This window comes from Colobus angolensis, unplaced genomic scaffold, assembly GCF_000951035.1.
Source record: "Colobus angolensis palliatus isolate OR3802 unplaced genomic scaffold, Cang.pa_1.0 Scaffold58, whole genome shotgun sequence".
Classification (NCBI taxonomy): domain Eukaryota; kingdom Metazoa; phylum Chordata; class Mammalia; order Primates; family Cercopithecidae; genus Colobus; species Colobus angolensis.
Genome location: NW_012119376.1, coordinates 1,627,958 through 1,647,437, shown reverse-complemented (window position 1 = coordinate 1,647,437; position 19,480 = coordinate 1,627,958). Strand labels below are relative to the sequence as shown.

The window sequence follows — 19,480 nt, the reverse complement described above, 5'->3', positions numbered from 1 at the left end:
AAACTGCTTCTAATTTATGGACAAACAATATGACATCTCAGAAACCCACAGGGTAGTTCTAACCATTTAATTTCTGCTGATTCTCACAACTGCTTCAGCTTTTCTAACAGAATCTTTGGACTAATATGGCCTCTTTCTTTGATGCAAATATTTTCATTTGGCAGTGATTCAGGCTGACCTGGACAGACCTAGAGAATGCCTCTTTGCTGTAAGATTGTTCCTCAATCTTTCTTTCATTACTGCTTCCATCTACCAAGGAACCTTTGTAGACATATTTTTTTTCCTAATTTCCACCACAGGAACGTTTTTTATTGTGCTAAAATATACATAACATAATATTTATCATTTTAGCTATTTGCAAGTATACTATTTAATGTCCTTAAATGCATTTACAACATTGTGTAACCATCACCAGTATCTATACCCAAAATTTTCTCATCATCCCCCACATAAACTCTGTTCCCATTAAACAATAACTCCCTATTCCCCCCTCCCCGGAGCCCCTGGTAACTGATAGATACTATGCTTTCTGTCTCCATGAAATTGCCTATTCTAGGTACCTCATATAAGTGGAATCACATACAATATGTGACCTGTGTCTGGCTTATTTTGCTTAGCATAATGTTTTCAAGGTCCATCCATGTTGTAGCATGTATCAACATTTTACTCCTCTTTATGGCTGAGTAATATTCCATTGCATGGATATGCCACATTTGATTATTTGTTCACCTATTGATGTGTTTCTGTATGCATGTATGTACATCTGTGTGTGTATATGTATGTGTCTGTGTGTGTATCTGTGCTTTCTACATAAATAGTGTAAAATTGTTTTACCACCAACCCCAGAATGAATTTTCACCTGCAAGAGAAGGTGGGGTTATCACCCTCATTGATAATGCAGGTTCTCAGGTATAGATACCCAGGTTTCCTGCCAAAAATGAGGTATATGTGTAGGTAATGTTTATTATTATTATTATTTTTGAGACCAAGTCTCACTTTGTCACCTAGGCTGGAGTGCAGTGGCGTGATCTCAGCTCACTGCAACCTCTGCCTCCCAGGGTCAAGTGATGCTTGTGCCTCAGCCTCCCGAGTAGCTGGGATTACAGGCACATACCACCATGCCCAGCTAATTTTTGTATTTTTAGTAGAGACAGGATTTCACCACATTGGCCAGGCTGGTCTTGAACTCCTGACCTCAGGTGATCCACGCTCCTCAGCCTCCTAAAGTGCTGAGCTTACAGGCATGAGCCACTGCGCCCTGCCAGTAATGTTTATGTGTAGATAAGCTACTTAGAGTGAAGCCATGGATAAGGAAAATGACCTCACAACATATGAGTATGAAAAGTCATCTTTATTCCCAATACAATCGAGTTATCTGTATTTTATTTAGTCTTCACAATTGCCAACAGTTTATAAAGGAATGAACTCAAGAATGTTTGGAAAACAGCTGTAAGCAGTCATGTCAGGATCCAAGCCAATGGAGCCGATATTCTAACTAAACTTTTGAAAGCGGTGGCAATTCATGATGTTACTATTCCCACTGAGTCAAAAATATTTCTGGAACACAAAGAGAATGATTAAGTACGTAAAATAGGAAAAAAATGAAATCAGTGTAACATCTGAAGATCAGAGGAGTGGGAAGCTGGTACCTGCTAGGGTATGCATGGTTGTGCCACCATATGGCATGAGTGTTGGTGTTTAGTTGGAAGGCCATATGGCAAGGTATCTGGCACATACTCACCTAGGTCTTATTCTCTTGTGGTTGCCCAATGCCATATTGTCTCATTCTGTAAAGAAGAGATTTAAAAGATTGTTGAACAGTGTTAACAAAGTCAACAATTTCAAATGCCCTTCAAATGTCATCAAAGACAAGGAGAGACTGAGGAACTGCCAGCGTATGAGACTGAGATGTGAAGACTGAAGACCACATGGGGTCCTGGATTGGATCCTGGAACAGAGAAAGGACATTCACAGGAACACTGGGAAATTCTGAATAAAGCCTATAATTTAGTACTGTCATATCAATGTTAATTTTTTAATTTTGGTTAATTGTCCCAGGACTATACAAGATGTTAACATGAGGGGAAGGTGAGTGTTTTGTGCTTCTTCTGTGAGTCTACAATTACTTAAGAATAAAAAGTAAAATAAAACAACAACCAAATTTCCGGTAGCTGCTGAGTATCGGAAGCAAACTTGAGACTGGCAAATGCTGAAGCATGATGAGAGTGAGGGAGTATATATTTGCATCATAGCAGCTTTGATGCCTGCCACAAGAGTGACTCCTGTCCTTGTCTCTTTCCGATTCCTTTGCAGGGTGTGCTGGGTGCATCATGTAACTGGCATGTGGGTGTACCCTTTCCTGGAACACATTGGCCCAGGAGCCAGAATCATCTTCTTTGGGTCTACAACCATCTTAATGAACTTCCTGTACCTGCTGGGAGAAGTTCTGAACAACTATATCTGGGATACACAGAGAAGTAAGTATTGTCTGAGGGAACATAAAGCAAGAGAATTACTGCCGACAAGAATCTATGCAGAGACTGAGGGAAAATTCCACTGTAGCCTCTTCTTTTAGCCTTCACACAGGATCTCCTGTAAAGAGCTCCATTTTTATAACTACAATATGAATTTAAGAGCTTCTGACAGTTACCCGAAAGGTTTACTAGTCACTTGGTCTTATTAGCTAGTAAAACATCCAAATCTAAAGAGGAAAGAGGCATGTCTATAAACTTTTATAGGGAAAAATGTAGTGTTAACAAAAAACACATATTAGGGAAATTTGTCCTCATTAACAACACAATACTGCCTTAGTTAGCTAAAGGGACCCCAAATTAAATAGATACATTATTAAATGTAACCAGTCTCCTTTAAAGTCACCCAGATCTCCACTTTCTATGTGGGTGCAGTCACCTGGGAAAGGTCTCACTGCCATTCTGCTAGAGCTCTATCTAAGCAGTGTGCGATGCTCCATCCACCTTGACTCAACAGTGGCTGTCATATGGAAGGTCTGAAAATGGCAAAGAGCTACAAGCAGTAAAAGATAATCTTTCGTGGCTGCAAAAAACTCTTTTAATCTGTGATTTGATTTCTCATTTGTTTCCATTTATGGCAGAGCCTCCATCTTGGCAAGGCACGTAATCTTATCCAAGCTGTGCAAAACCTGTCCAAAGTGTATGTAAAATAACATAAAAATTGAAAGGTGGAAAAAGCGCCAGTACAGACATGTAGTGATTGAGTCCTGCATGAAAATACATCCAAAGGCAAGATGGTTTGGAGATTTTAGGAAGCCCTGGCTCTTTCCTCTGACACAATCACAGCATTCTAGACATCCCCAGTAAATGGACTGTGTGACACAGACATTGACAACCCTGCTTTGTGCCGGACACCCTGCCAGGAGCTCAATCGAATCAGACAAATAAAGCACAGTGAGTGCATGGTTACTGTGCGTGGTTACTGAATCGGACTTTTGTGTGTGTGGATCCTCTAAGATTGTACGTGTCAGGGTATTAGCCAATGTTAAATGGTCCAGGGGAATTTGAGGGTTTCTTTTCTCAGCAGCTTTTGATTTTAATCAATGTTCTATTAGAAAAAGTATCAACATTTTTAATTCTGTTCAGGCCACAGCTTGAGAACCAGTAACTAATCTTTTAATAATGTTCCACCTGTTCAATGGAAATAGCTATCTTTCTCCATTAATATGCAGAAGTATTTAGTTACTTGACAAAAATATTTTGAGAACAAAGTATAAACCTTTCTCAGCTTCTTGGGAGAAAGGCTGTATTTAAACTTAAATGAATGTGTCCAATATATGTTATTCAGGAAGTATTTAAGTACCTGTTTACACTTGAATTGATTGATTTGACAATCATTTGGCCACAGTTCTGCTACTTCTATGAGAGGATGACCTGAAAACCAGTAGAGAGAAATATCCACTCTACATTAATAGAATACTGCTTTTTAGCAGTTTTGAATGAAGAGTTAAAAATGAATAATGAAATTAAAGTTTTTTTAATGATTTGTTTGATTTATGCCATTCTCTTAAGTAACATAAGATTGACTAACTTTTTAAAAATTCATTTTAGATATGAAAATTAACTTTATGTACCTAGGACCATCTAGTTAGTTCCACAGAGACAGATGTTTTGTGCCAAGTAAGTATCATCCTCATTTACAAGAGGGGTCACAAACTGATGGCCTTCCCCAACTTCTACCTAACAACTTCTGTTAGGCGTACATCATGGAATTTTTTTTTTTTTGAATCAGTATTTTAAAATTGGGTGATTTCGGCTGGGCGCTGTGGCTCACGCCTGTAATCCCAGCACTTTGGGAGACCGTGGCAGGTGGATCATGAGGTCAAGAGATCAAGACCATCCTGGCCAACATGGTGAAACCCCGTCTCTACTAAAAATACAAAAATTAGCCGGGCATAGTGGCGTGTGCCTGTAGTCCCAGCTACTTGATGAGGCAGGAGAATTGCTTGAACCCAGGTGGCAGAGGTTGCAGTGAGCTGAGATAGCACCACTGCACCCCAGCCTGGCAACAGAGCAAGACTCAGTCTCAAAAAAAAAAAAAAAAATTGGGAGATTTGACATAAAGGCCAGATTTTCACCTTCTTAGGAAATATTTTAAGATCTGGAAACACAGAGATCACTGTTCTCTTCTGGTGACGATGGTTTAGAATAGAGTATCAGTTATCCCTTGGCTGGGCACGGTGACTCACACCTGTAATCACAGAACTTTGGGAGGCTAAGGTGGGCGGATCACTTGAGGCCAGAAGTTCAAGACCAGTCTGGCCAACCTTGCGAAACTCCACCTCTACTAAAACTATAAAAATGAGCCGGCATTCATGCCAGTAATCTCAGCTACTTGGGAGGCTAAGGCACAAGAACCGCTTCAACCTGGAGGCAGAGGTTGCAGTGTGCCGAGATCATGCCACCACACTCCATCCTCCTGAGCCACAGAGTGAAACTATGTCTCAAAAACAAAAGAAAAGAAAAAAGAATTGAGTATCAGTTATCTGCTTTAGATGAGTAACTTTCCCTCGTTCTCACCTGGCCACTTTACTCAGTCACATTAGCTGCTGGTTCTGTTAGCTGTTCAGTCGAAAACTACTCACCAAAAGAAGTGTGTTAGGATGAATTGAGGACATGGGAGTACAGTACTACAATCCTGATTATTTCACATCAGTTACCATACAATCCCCCAAGAAGAAGAAAGATTGCATTGGAGCCACCCTCCTTTTTACATAATGGTTTTTAATAGCTCAACTCCGTCTACTTGGGTAACTTATGTTAGCGACAACTTCAAGATAAAATTCACATTATTGCAGAATCTTACAGCTGAGAGACTGGAAATCATTGAAACCGACCTTTTCCTTTCACCAAAGGTAACTGAGGCCCCAAAATCTTAAGTGACCCTCCAGAATAGGTGATGGCAGAGCCAGTGCCTTCTAACTGATGTTTGGTCCAGTCTCCAAGTTTCCCCTTTGTATAAGGATATCAGTTGTATTTGATTAGGGCCCACCCTGATGACCTCATTTATAAATACCCTATCTCCAAGTAAAGTCATATTCTGAGATCCTGGGGGTTAGGATTTCAACGTATGAATTTGGGAGCGGGGGACACAGTTCAGTTCATAATACTTCACTGCCCCCCACCAGAATACATGTCCTTCACCCCATGAAAATATTCCATCCCAACAACCCCAAACGTCTTTCAAACATCAACTCTCAAGTCCAAAATCTCATCTTAAATATCATAAAATTGGGTATGCATGAGACTCAGGGTATGAGTCACCCTGAAGCAAAATTGTTCTCTAGCTGTGTGTGAACCTGGGAAACCAGACAAAAAGTTATCTGCTTCCAAAACAGAATGGTGGGACAGGCATAGAATATACATTCCCATTCTGTAAGGGAGAAGTTGCAGGGGAAAAAGAAAGAATCATGGTTCCCAAGCAAGTCTGAAGCTAGCGGGGGAAATTCCATTCCATTTTAAGGCTTGAAAATAATCCTCTTTGGCTAGATGCTCTGTCCTCAGGGCTCACAGGGGAGGGGATACATAGCCCTGTCTTCCAGGCGCAGGGTCATAGGAGCCGCACCCCCACAGCCCTGGGCAATAGTTCCACCCTCTACAACCAAGGAGGAACCAGTCGCTGAACCATCTTTGAAGCCATTGGTTGTTCATTTCATCCTGTCTCTGTCTCTTTCAGTCCACGCTGTCAATGTTTCTGCTGGTATAAAATTCTCAAAAACCGTATTGGCCTCCCATGCAAGTCATGGGGGTCCAAGCAGTCAGACAAGAGGGCACTCCGCGAATCTTTTTCACATAACCACCTCTCTATTTCTGGCATCTGCTGTGGAGGTTGATTTGATCTGTGAGTCACGTACCTAATTTCATTAGCACATGGCTGTCCAGCCACACCCTTGGCATTCTCTCCCAATCTGAGGTTCTGAGGGTTAAGTACTTCAATGTAGCAGTTTGGGGGGTGGGGGGTGCGGACACAATTCACAGCTGAAATATTTCTGTACTTAAGCTAAGATTTTATATTTTGGTATATCTGACCAGTCTTATTAAAGCTACATTTTGTAAGACCAGAAATGAGTCTTTTCAAAACCAAAAGTTTGGTGTGAGGACAGAGAAAGTAGGCTAGCGGGGAGACAGGAGAGGTCTATGTGTGCAGAAACCTGCACCTCTTCGCCTCCCGCTTCCCCGTGCAGGTCATTTCCGCCCAGGCCCACCCAGGCCTAGCAATGTCCCAGCACTGCCCCCTGGTGGAGCCCTCCCCATGAGCTGCAGGAAGGGCATGTGACTTGACTCCCTCAGCGCCCTGCAGTCTTGTCTCCTCTGGTCCCAAAAGTGTATCCTGCCTCTGCTTTGTGATAGGTTTCTTCCTGCCCTTTGCGTGGAAATTTTATCTCTGGTTCTTGCAGACATTATTTACAGCTGTCTAATTTTTTCTCTCTACCTCACAGCTGCCAAACTAAAGTAGGTGGAAAGCCATTTTCCCTCTCTAGGTCAGTGAATAACCCCTGCTCTCCACCCGCGCTTTTGAAGATTCTAGCACAGCTGCCAAGTCAACCCATCTGCAGCAGAACGCTTTGGAAAAAACAGACTTTAAAAAAAGAAGCAAACTGCTCTTAGCCCCTGATAGCTTCTCCACAGGAGAGGGAATATGGACAGAGCTGAGGTTCAAGACACATGTGCTGTTTGAGCTGAATCTGTGCTATTTTCTTTTTTCCGTGGTTACCCAACAACGAAGGCGTGTTGTACCTTCTTGCCTTCAACCCTGTTCCTCCTCCCGTCAGATGTCCTTACTCCTCAACTTTAAGTTTTCCTTCATAGGATTTCTGAGAAGGACTTTGGAAAAAGTTCTCCAGATCTCTGCCAGTTCCTTAGCCATGAAAATCAAACATAAAAGACCATCTGGGGACATTCGTTCAGAGCACGTTACCCACATTCCACCACCGCTACTCTGGCAGCACAAAACATATACCAGGAGCTGGGGGTTATGTGGTGGGGAAGTCCTTCCTATTGTAAGTCCTAACATTATGACCCTCTGAGGTTAAATTTCATAATTTTCACATTGTAGAGTCCCATATTTTGTTCTACTGCTTTCCACTAGTCTAGGCTTCTGAAGTCTTCTCTGTGTTCACTGCTTATTAATTTTATTCAACAAAGATTAATTGAGCTCCTGCAATGAGACACACACCCTATGTTAGGTGCTGGGGATATCATCAGGAACAAAACAGGGAAGGGCCCTACCCTCTGAAAGCTTGCAATTTATGAAAGAATACTAACAAAACCTGCAAAGTGGTATTTTAAGTTATTTTGTTTCATTTTTGCTATTGAAACAAAGAAACTGAGAATTTGGTAAGATTCAAAAAATGTTTAGGTTCAAGAAAAAGAAAAAAGCAAGAAGCACTTGCCAGATTTAACTGTAATTCCTAAAAATGATGAACATTTTCATCTTCAGGAACATGAAATATCATTGAGTATTCTCTACAGACGATAGGCAAAGGGTCTTACTGGTCCAGTACGTACAAGTCCTTCAGGAAGAAAAACATGATTCTACCAGGATTGGGTTGAATAGAGAGAGAACTGCAGTTTAAGATTCATGAGTATGGAAATAAAGAGTTCTTCTGTCTAATAAACTCTCTAGGACCTTTAAAAAAATAAGAAGAAGAAGAAAAAAAAAAAAACCATGGCTTTTTAAAATCCAAAGTTCTTGCCTTGGGAAGGGACAGGACTAAAGTAAAAATAAATGACGTCTGTTTGAAACTCATGAGTTGCACACCTCATGTTGCCAGAAGCTAGTTTAAAAAGCAGTCTAGCTGGGGTTTCCATGCAAACTCAGCAAGTCATGAATCAACTTGCAGGCTTGTCTCCCAGAGGCCATAGGAGCTGGGTGTGTCCCAGAGATGCTGTGTCCTGATTCTGTGGAAAGGGTGGGGAAGAGAGGTCACAGAGGATGTTTCTGGAGAAAGTTGTTCATGGCTTTCCTTCTTAGCTAGGAGGGAAAGTGGGGTGTGTCAGGAGAGTGAATGGGAGAAGTGAGGGCAGATGAGTGGATGTGTGAGTAGTGTTAGCAAACCAGATTAAACAAACTGCTCGTATTTTAATCTGATGCTCAAATAAAACACTTTGCCTGTATTTCTAGGTATGGAAGAAGAGAAAGAAAAGCCTAAATTGGAATGAGATCCAAGCCTAAACGCAAGAGCTAGATTGAGCCGCCATTGAAGACTCATTCCCCTCCGGCATTGGCAGTGGGGGAGAAAAGGCTTCAAAGGAACTGGTGGCATCAGCACCCCCCGCCGCCAATGAGGACACCTTTAAATATAAATATGTATAAACATAGAATACAGTTGTTTCCAAAAGAACTCGCCCTCACTGTGTTTTAAAGAATTCTTCCCAAAGTCATTATTGATAATAACATTTTTTCCTTTTCTAGTTTTAAAACCAAAATTGGACCTTGGATTTTTATTTTGGCAATTGTAACTTCATCTAATCAAGAAATAATAAAAGTTTATTGCACTTCTTTTTGAGAACTATGTTAAAGTCAAAGGGGCAGTTGTAGAGTAAGGCTTTTGTGATTTTAGTCCTAAAGGTGGCTGTAATCATGAACCTAAGCCACCATGGGGACCTGAGAGGAAAGGGGACAGATGTTTCTCATTGCAATAATGTCACAGTTGCCTCAGATGAGCACTATTTGTAATAATGATGTCAATTTCATGAAAAGCCTGAGTGTATTGCATCTCTTGATTTAATCATGTGAAACTTTTCTTAGATGCAAATTCTGACTTTAATAAAGACGAAGCCACTCTAAACCTGATGTCTGCATGGTGCATCTCAAAATCCTAACAGTACTGGTGTCTCCTTTTTGTTTTTATTACCTGTTGAAAATGGGTTTACTGAACCTGGTTCTTTCCTATAATTTTCGGATTTTAAAAAATGTGAATCTTTTTGATAACTCCAAAACAATTTTTTTCTTTTTTTTTTTCAGACGGAGTCTCGCTCTGTTGCCCAGGCTGGAGTGCAGTGGCGCAATCTCGGCACACTGCAAGCTCCGCTTCCCGAGTTCACGTCATTCTCCTGCCTCAGCTTCCCGAGTAGCTGGGACTACAGGCACCCCCCACCACGCCTGGCTAATTTTTTGTATTTTTAGTAGAGATGGGGTTTCACCGTGTTAGCCAGGATGGTCTCAATCTCCTGACCTCGTGACCCACCTGCCTCGGCCTCCCAAAGTGCTGGGATTACAGGCGTGAGCCACCATGCCTGGCCACAAAATTGTTTTAAAAAAACTATTTTACAAAGTCTTTGACCATAATTATTTTTAAGATGAAAAATATAATGTTATATAAATTATAAATGCTACTTAACACAAATATAAGTATTGATTGCCCAATGTTGAGAGAGATCAACAAATGATATAAAACCATTCACTCCAAAATTAGAATTAAATTTTAAAATTAAAAAATGAAAAACATTAAACTTTAATTTGAAAAAAATTCGAACTCAAAAAATTTAATTAAAAATTACAGTTACATTTAAATGTAATTAAATGCTAAAAATCTCTCTTCCTTCCTTCTGTCTGTCTCCCTTTCTCCCACACACATTCACTCTATATGCCCCATTTCTAAAAGCATAATTGATAGAAATATAGAATGCATCTAGCAGCGTTACCATATTAGTTTCCTAACTTATGGAGTTGGAACTGTTAAGTAGGAAAAGTCAAGCAGAAATCCACCAAAACAGAAAAGCACAGCAATACCACACCCTTGGAATGACTGCTGCAATTAGTGCAGGATCAAAGACTTAAAGGATCCAGAGTTGGTTTCCATTACAACTACACGTATCTTACCTGTCTGACCTCTATTATGGGTTACACTGTGGTATTGTGTCCCCTTAAAATTTATATATTGAGCCCCTAACCCCCTAGTGCCTTAGAATAGGACTGTTTTGGGAGACAGGGCCCCTAAAGAGGGGATTAAGTTAAAATGAGGCCATTAAAATGGGCCCTAATCCAATCTGAGTAGGGTCTTTGTAAAAAGGGGGAATTTGGACACACAAAGGGACACCAGGAATGTCCATACACAGAGGAAAGACCATGTGAGGGCATGGGAAGAAGGTGGCCAACTGCAAGCCAAGGAGAGAGGACTCAGAGGACCCAAACCTGCCGATGCCTTGATCTTGGACTTCCAGCCACCAGAACTTTGAGAAAATAAATTCATATGGTTTAAGCCACCAGTCAGTGGACTGACATTTTGCTATGTCAGTAACAGCAAATTAATATGATCTATGTACAGAAGATGGATGAATTTTGGAGAATGATAAATTATTGTAAGCTTACTTAGGCGGTGGCTCCACTAATATCAGTGTTTCCAGAAATCTTTTTGCCTTCTGGAAACAGAAGGCAATACAAAACAATACAAAAACAATACACACACACACACAAAAATACAACCCCTGGGATATCGGACGAAGGCGCTAAAATTTTTTTTTTTTTGTTCTTTGAAATGTAGTTTTGCTCTTGTTGCCCAGGCTAGAATGCAGTGGCACCATCTCGGCTCACTGCAACCCCCGCCTCCCAGGTTTAAATGATTCTCCTGCCTCAGCCTCCCAAGTAGCTGAGATTGCAGGCATGCACCACCATGCCCTGCTAATTTTGTATTTTTAGTAGATATGGGGTTTCTCCATGTTGGTCAGGCTGGTCTCAAACTCCCGACCTCAGGTATTCTACCCACCTTGGCCTCTCAAGGTGCTAGGATTACAAGCATGAGCCACCGTGCCCGGCCTAAAATTTTCTTTCAGTGGGAAAATGGAGTGGTGAGGCTGGGCGCAGAAAGGCTGGGGCTGTGGCCCAGCGTGGGCTCCACTGGTGGGCGGCAGCAGCAGCTGTGAGGAGCTCACTGAGGCCCTAGCCCAGCCGCAGCTGCTCAGACGCAGCTTTAACTAATTAATTCAGGAAAAATGTGGATTCAGGAAAGAACCCAGTAAGGTTGAACCTCAAAAATCAGACACGGGACAAGTGGTGAAGCATACAAAAGAAGTGCTTTGATTCCCCTGGTGGAAGAAACATGTCTTTTATCTTTCTCCCTATCCTATAAGGACTCTCCTAAAACCTTTATTTTTTTACTGTTGGGTTTACAGGCTGTGCATTTGGATCAGTGCTATTTGGCAATATGAATTACTGAAATCCAGGGTCCAGAGTTATTTTGATGGCATAAAAGCTGATTGGTTGGATAGCATAAGACCACAAAAAGGAGACTTCCGAAAAGAGATTAACAAGTGGTGGAATAACCTAAGTAATGGCCAGCGGACTCAGGTATCATAGCTGCAAATGTACTTATTTTCTGTTTTTAGAGAGTACCTTCTCTGCAGTGGACAGTGATCAGATATTTCACATCTAATCCAGCCTCAAAGGTCCGTTGTTCTCCAATGTTGCTGTCAACATTCAATCATTTCTCCTTATTTCACATGGCAGCAAATATGTATGTTTTGTGGAGCTTCTCCTCCAGTATAGTGAACATTCTGGGTCAAGAGCAGTTCATGGCAGTGTACCTATCTGCAGGTGTTATTTCCAATTTTGTCAATTATGTGTGTAAAGTTGGCCACACGAAGATATGGACCATGACATGATGCATCTCGCGCCACCGTGATGATCCTCGCAGCCGTCCACACTAAGATCCCAGAAGGGAGGCTTGCCATTATTTTCTTCCAATGCTCACATTCACAGCAGGAAATGCCCTAAAAGCCATTAATGCCATGGATACGGCAGGAATGATCCTGGGATGGAAATTTTTTGATTATGCAGCACATCTTGGGGGAGCTGTCTTTGGAATATGGTATGTTGCTTACAGTCCTGAACTGATTTGGAAGAACAGGGAGCCTCTACTGAAAATCTGGCATGAAATGAGGACTAAGGCCCCCCCACCCCACAAAAAAGAGGTGGCTCTAAGTAAAACTGGGATTGCACAGTACTGGTGCCTCTGGCTTGTGCCGCCTGAGGGCCCCAGCAGACATCGGCCCTAGAGTGATCACGGCTATGCTTCTACCTGGAAGACGTCAGCATCTGGCCTCCCAGTGTTTTCAGCTGTGTCCCCCGGTCCATGTCTTTTCAGAAAGTGAATATGACACAGTTGTGAAATAAAGGTTTGCATCTAGTTAGTAAAAAATAAAAAAGTACAAATAAAAATAAATTTCTTTTACCTTGCAAGGATAGTAAAACGCCCTCACTATATTTTCTCAAGGCTATTTCTCTGTGTGTGTGTGTGTGTGTGTGTGTATGTGTGTGTGTGCAAGTGTTATAAATATTTTTATTATTTTATTTTAACTTTTATTTTAAGTTCAGAAGTACATGTACACGTTTGTTATATAGGCAAACTTGTATCATGGGGGCTTGTTCTATGGATTATTTTGTCACCCAGGTATTAAGACCAGTACTCATCAGTTGTTTTAATAAATAAATAATAAATAAACAACAAATATAAAATGATCCTCTCCCTCCTCCCACTCTCCACCCTCTGAATGGTCCCAGCGTATGTTGTTCCACTCTATGTGTCCATGTGTTCTCATCATTTAGCTCCCATTTATAGGTGAGAACATGCAGTATTTGATTTTTCTGTTCCTTCCTTAGTTTGCTAAGGATAATGGCCTCCAGCTTCATCCCTGTTCCTGCAAAAGACATGATCTCATTCTTTTTTCATGGCCACATAGTATTTCATGGTGTATATGTACCACATTTTCTTATCTAGTCTACTATTAGTGGACATTTAGGTTGAGTCCATGTCTTTGCTATTGTGAATAGGGCTGCAGTGAACATACGCATGCATGTGTCTTTATAATAGAATTATTTCTATTCCTTTGGTGATACGCCCAGTAATGGAATTGCTGGGTCGAATGGTATTTCTGTTTTTAGGCCTTTGAGGAAACACTGCACTGTCTTCCGAAATACTTGACTAATTTACGTTCCCACCAACAGCGTAGAAGCATTCCTGTTTCTCCACAACCTCATCAGCACCTGTTATTTTTTGACTTTTTAATAATACCCATTCTGACTGGTGTGAAATTGCATCTATCTCACTGTGGCTTTGATTTGCATTTCTCTAATGATCTGTGATACTGAGCTTTTTTTATATGATTGTTGACCAAATCTATGTCTTCTTTTGAAAAGAGTCTGTTCATGTCCTTTGGCCACTTTTTAATGGGGTTGTTTGCTTCTTATAAATTTGTCTAAGTTCCTTATGGGAGCTGGATATTAGACCTTTGTCAGATGCATAGTTTGCAAATGTTTTCTCCAATTCTCTAGGTTGTCTGCTCAGTCTGTTGACAGTTTCCTTTGCTGTGCAGAAGCTCTTTAGTTTAATTTGATCCCATTTGTCAGTTTTTACTTTTGTTGCAGTTGCTTTTGGTGTATTCATCATGAAATCTCTGCCCAGTCCTATGCCCAGAATGGTATTGCATCAGTTGTCTTCCAGGGTTTTTATAGTTTTGGGCTTTTCATTTAAGTCTTTAGTCCATCTTGAGTTAATTTTTGTATATAGTGTAAGGAAGAGGTCTGGTTTCAGTCTTCTACATATGGCTTGCCAGTAATCCCAGCACCATTTATTGAATAGAAAATCCTTTCCCCATTGCTTGTTTTTTTTGTAAGGTTTGTCGAAGATCAGAGAGTTGCAGACATGTGATCTTACTTCTGCATTCTGTATTCTGTTCCATTGGTCTATGTGTCTGTTTTTGTCAGTACCATGCTATTTTGGTTACTGCAGCCCTGTGGTATAGTTTGAAGTCAGGTAACATGATGCCTCTAGCTTTATTCTTTTTGTTTAGGATTGCCTTCTGAAGGTTATTTCAATCATGGCTTTATATCATGATTTAGTCCACAGTGACCTTGTTTGTCTAACTGTCCCATGGGAAATCAAGTTTTTATTACATTGATTATATCACACTGCTTGAAGAATTCAGCAAGTACCCTAGATAACTTGAGAAGACACAAGCATGCTAGAGGGCAATAGATAAATGGCCCCCTTTCAAAAAAAACTGGGCCATCTACCTTTGTGAAGTTTCTAGGGCTCCAGTGATCTGAATGAGACATGTCAATATATGCCCTCTAAAGTAAAATCAAATTGTTTCATTTTGCATGCATTACTACTATGAAAGAGGCACATTGCTTGGTATGTCTTATTAGATTTTGAAGGAAGCATATGTCGCATTGAGTGTGCTGTTCTTATCCCTAGATCACAACCAGAAAAATATTAGAGTTATAAAAATTATAACGAAAAATCTAAAATCATTACAATTTGCTGATGAATTTTTTTTTTTTTTTTGAGACAGAGTCTCGCAGTGTCACCCAGGCTGGAGTGCAGTGGTGCAATCTTGGCTCACTGCAACCTCCCCCTCCCAGGTTCAAGCGATTCTCCTGCCTCAGCCTGCCAAGTAGCTGGGATTACAGGCGCCCACCACTACACTCAGCTAATTTTTTGTATTTTAGTAGAGATGGGGTTTCAGTATGTTGACCAGGCTGGTCTCAAACTCCTGACCTTGTGATCCACATCTATTACTGCCAAAAAACCATCTCAAAACTTAGTTGCTTAGAATATTTATTTTGCAAATGAATCTGCCACTTGGGCAGGACTTGGTGGCCTGAGCTTGTCTATGTGCCGCTGGTTATCTGCTGGGGTGACTTGAAGGCTGGTGGCTAGAATCCTCTGAAGTTTTGCTCACTTATATGCCCAGTGATTGCTGCTGGTGGTTGACTGAGGCCTCAGCTAAGGCTATGATTGGAACAATGATATGTGGCCTCTCCACATTGCTTCTCGGCTTCACCCCATGTGACTGTGTGTCTTTTCCATGTGGTTGCTTGGCCTTATCACAATGTGGTGCCTGGATCTTAGCAGGCCCAGATGAAAAGTTTTTATTTAATATGATTTACAGTCAGAAGTCACATAGTATCACTTCTGCTGCAGTCATAGTCTGGCCTAAATTCAAGGAAATGGAACATAGATCCCCATGTCTTGATGGGAAACTATCAATGTTACATTGTAGAAAGAATATATGTGACGACCAGATATTGGTGGCTAGATTTGGAAACTACAATCTGTTACACACATCCAAAACAATAAACTGAAAGCTGACTTTGAAATTAAGATAATAAGGTTATAGAGTACAAATACATGCAAATCCATAGTTTTATTATACATAAGATGTAATGGGATATAATGGAAGAAAAGGACCCTTTGTAATAGCAACAGCTTTATGAAAAAAATTTTGAAACTATTAAATGATGCAAAAGAAGTTTTGAAAAACTGGAAATACATACCATGTGCTTAGAAAGCAAGAGTATATCACAGATACCAAGTTCCAAATTAATTTATTATTCAAAAATACAAACCTTTGTTTTTTATTTATATGCTTGTTTATATTTGAAACTAGACAAGTTAATCTTTAAGATCATAGATAAAAATTAACAAGCAAGAATTGATAGGAAAGCTCTGAGTTAAAAAAGCAATGAGAAAGAACTGGAAGACTAGCCTAACCAAGTATTAAAACATGTTATAAAGGCCTCATTTAATAAAGCAGTAGGAAATTGACTATGAATACACCAACTAATAGAACAAAATAGGAAGAACAATGATAGAAACGGACACATGTAGGAATTTAGAATATAATAAAAGTTGTACCTCAAATCAGCGAGGAAGGATAGGTTACTCAATATCATTAGGACAGCTGGAAAGTGATCCAGATAAAAAAAGTTGGATCTATATCTTGCATTTTTTACCCTAACATATTTTTACAAATGGCTTATCTTCCTAATATATATAGAGATCCTTAAAAAAGAAAGAAAACAACAACATAATAGGAAAATAATGGCAAGAAAACATGAATAATTCAGAGTAAAACAAAGTATCTCTTAAACAAATGAAAAGAATGCAACTTCAATCATAATAAGAAAAAGTACATATTAAAGCCACACTGAATATCATTTATGTCTATTGGATTGACAAAACTTCTAGCCTTTGACCACACATTCTACTGAATAAGAGTATAGACACTTTCATAATTGCTTGTGGAAGTACAAACAGGCACAATCCTTATGGAAAGGAATTTGTCTATATCTTTTAAAATTACAAATGCACAAATCATTTAACCTAGCAGTTCTATTACTCACAACTTATGCTAACTCATATTTCCACATATGTTAAGCTTATTAATTACAGCAAAGTTTGTAATAGGAAAAAATGGAAACAACTGAAATGTTAATAATAGGAAACTGCTTTTAGAAATTATGATGCCTCCACTTAATGACTACCATAAAAAGGAGGAGCTGTAAAAAGAAGGAAGAAGGGAGAAAAGAAATGATGACATTCTGTGCACTGATATTGAAAATTTTCTAAAAATCAACTTTAAATTCTAAAAAGAAATATGTTGAATAGTGTGTATAGCATGCCACTTTTCAAAAAGGGTGGGGGGAGATAAAAGAATGGATTTTTGCTTGTATGCACATAAGAAAACTTTAGAAGGATATATAAAAGTGTAAAAAATTGTCCATTTAAATGGTACAGGGGGAAACAGGACTGATAAAATGGAAATAGAATTGGTGGGAGATTGTTCATTATGCATGTTATTTTTTTATTTTTGAAGAAATTATATTACCTGTTCTAAAAACGGTAGTTAATAATCTTAAAACTAACTCTTTGAGGAAGGAAAATATTGTTAAAGAGGAAAATTTAAAAGGGATTGCAATTTATTCAGGAAATAATGGCACAATATCTCATAATTAAACTTAATGAATGTGGCCAAAGCTATACACAGAAAAAATGTATAGTCTTAGATTTTATTTTTACACAAAACTAAATGAAGAAAACAAACTACATATTCAGCAGAAGAAGTAGAAAACAAAACCAAATCATAGAGAAATATGAGGAAATAATAAAAATAAAAGCAGAAGTTAAATAAGCAGAAAAACAGCAAAATTGATAAATTGATTAATAAATACAGTATCTCACTTGTAAAAGTATCAATAAATATGCAAACTAATGACATGGTAACTGGAAAGAAGGAGAGAGAGAAGCACGAATACTTGACAATATAAACAAGGATGGAAAGAAAATTTTTAATTTTAAAACTTTTTTAGCTTTATGGACACAAATTATTAGAACTCAACAAAATGAGCAATTTTCAGGGAAAATTGATTCAATAAAAATTAGAAAGCTTTAATAAGCTTACATTTAGGGAAGACATTTCAATTTTTCATTAACTATCTCCAAAAAAGGAATTGAGTCCAGATCATTTTATGAGCAAGTCCTTAAAAAATATTTCAAACAACAATTCTTGTGTTATTTTAAATGTTCCAAAATTGCAGAACGATGAAACACTTCCCAAATTAGTTTTCAAAGTTAATATAATCCTTATAAAAGCCAACAAAGAAAAAAATGTTCTTGCTTTAACTAAAATATTGGCAACATAAATTCAACACTAAATATGTTTTCATGACTAAGTAGTTCTATTCTAAAAATTCAAGGATGGCTTAATAGTAGAATTTTCACTAACACTACTATCTCGGTGCACAAAAGAAAAAAATCATGATATTCTCTATAGTTGTTCTAGGACATTTGAGAAAATTTAACATTGATTTATGATATTAGTGAAAGAAAAATATAAAAACATTCCATATCATTATAAGGAATAGCTATCTAAAATACCGAAGACTTTCCCATTTAAAGTCAGAAATGAGACAAAAATATCCACAACACTGTTATTGTTCTTATTTTTCTGAGGAGTTGGGAATGTCAGATCTAGCTTCAAATGAGTTATATTTTTACCTTCAATGAAGCCACATTTTTCCCTTTTTAGTTGACATGTAATAATTGTGTATATTTATGGGATACAGTGTGACATTTTGATACATGTATACAATGTATAATGATCAAATCAGGGAAACTGGCATATTCATCACCTCAAACATTTATCATTTCTCTGTGTTGTGAACATTTAAAATCCCCTCTTCTGGCTTTTAAAAAATATACAATAAATTAAAGTTAACTATATTCATGCTGTAGAACTTCAGAACACCAGAATTCATTTCCCATGTCTAGCTGTAATTTTGTATCTGTTAACTAACTTCTCCCCACCCTCCCCTCCCTCTACCCTTCCCAACCTCTGGTATCCATAATTCTAACTCTTTTCTTCCATGAGCTGAATTGTTTTGTAGCTCCTACATATGAGTGAGAACATGCAGTATTTCTCTTTCTGTGCCTATTTCACTTAATGTCCTATAGGCTCATTTAAGGTGCACAGATGTCAGGATTTCAATTTTTGTGGCTGAATAGTATTCACGTGTGTGTGTGTGTGTGCGTGTGTGTGTGTGTGTGTGTGTGTGTACACCATATTTTCTTTATCCACTCATCTGTTGATGGACCTTTAGGTTACTTTCATATCTTAGCTATTGTAAATAGTGCTGCAATAAATATAGGGGTGCAGGTATCCCTTCAATATACTGATTTTCTTTCCTTCAGCTAAGTACCCAGTACTGGGATTGCTGTCTCATATGGTAGTTTATTCTTAGTTTTTTGAGATACCTCCATACTATTTTCCATAATGTCTGTACTAATTTACATTATCACCAACCATGTGTAAGAGTTACCTTTACTCCACATCCTTGCCAGCACTTATGTTTTGTCTGTTTGATAGTAGTCATTTCTAACTAGGGTGAGATGATATTTCATTGTGGGTTTGATTTGTATTTTCCTAATGATTAGTGATGTTGAGCATTTTTTCATATGTTTGTTGCCCATTTGTGTATCTTCTTTAGAGAAATGTCCATTCAGTTCCTTTGCCCACTTTTTAATCAGATTATTTATTTCTGGTGCTGAGTTGTTTATGAGTTCACTGTATAATCTGGATATTAGCCCATAGTCAGGAAAACAGTTTGCAAACATCTCACATTCTACAAATTGTCTCTTCACTCTGTTGTTTTCTTTGTTATGCAG

The 19,480-nt window shown here is 38.9% G+C and overlaps 1 protein-coding gene and 1 pseudogene across 3 annotated transcripts in view; both read left to right on the top strand.

Annotated features, from left to right (window-relative positions):
- Positions 1 to 9,319, top strand: part of AIG1 (androgen-induced 1) — a 276,547-nt gene extending 267,228 nt beyond the window's left edge. Inside the window, exons 5-8 of one of the 3 annotated variants that reach the window (XM_011962039.1) lie at positions 2,314 to 2,477; positions 3,113 to 3,130; positions 4,083 to 4,151; positions 8,656 to 9,319. In XM_011962039.1, coding sequence (XP_011817429.1) covers positions 2,314 to 2,477; positions 3,113 to 3,130; positions 4,083 to 4,123 — 223 coding nt within the window. In that variant the 3' untranslated portion in view covers positions 4,124 to 4,151; positions 8,656 to 9,319. Of the gene's footprint in view, positions 1 to 2,313; positions 2,482 to 3,112; positions 3,131 to 4,082; positions 4,152 to 8,655 lie in introns of all 3 variants that reach the window. The other 2 variants (XM_011962040.1, XM_011962041.1) reach the window with 2 other exon arrangements.
- A 2,012-nt stretch (positions 9,320 to 11,331) lies between these two features.
- On the top strand, positions 11,332 to 12,711 carry LOC105526137 (annotated as a pseudogene).
- Positions 12,712 to 19,480: the final 6,769 nt, after the last annotated feature.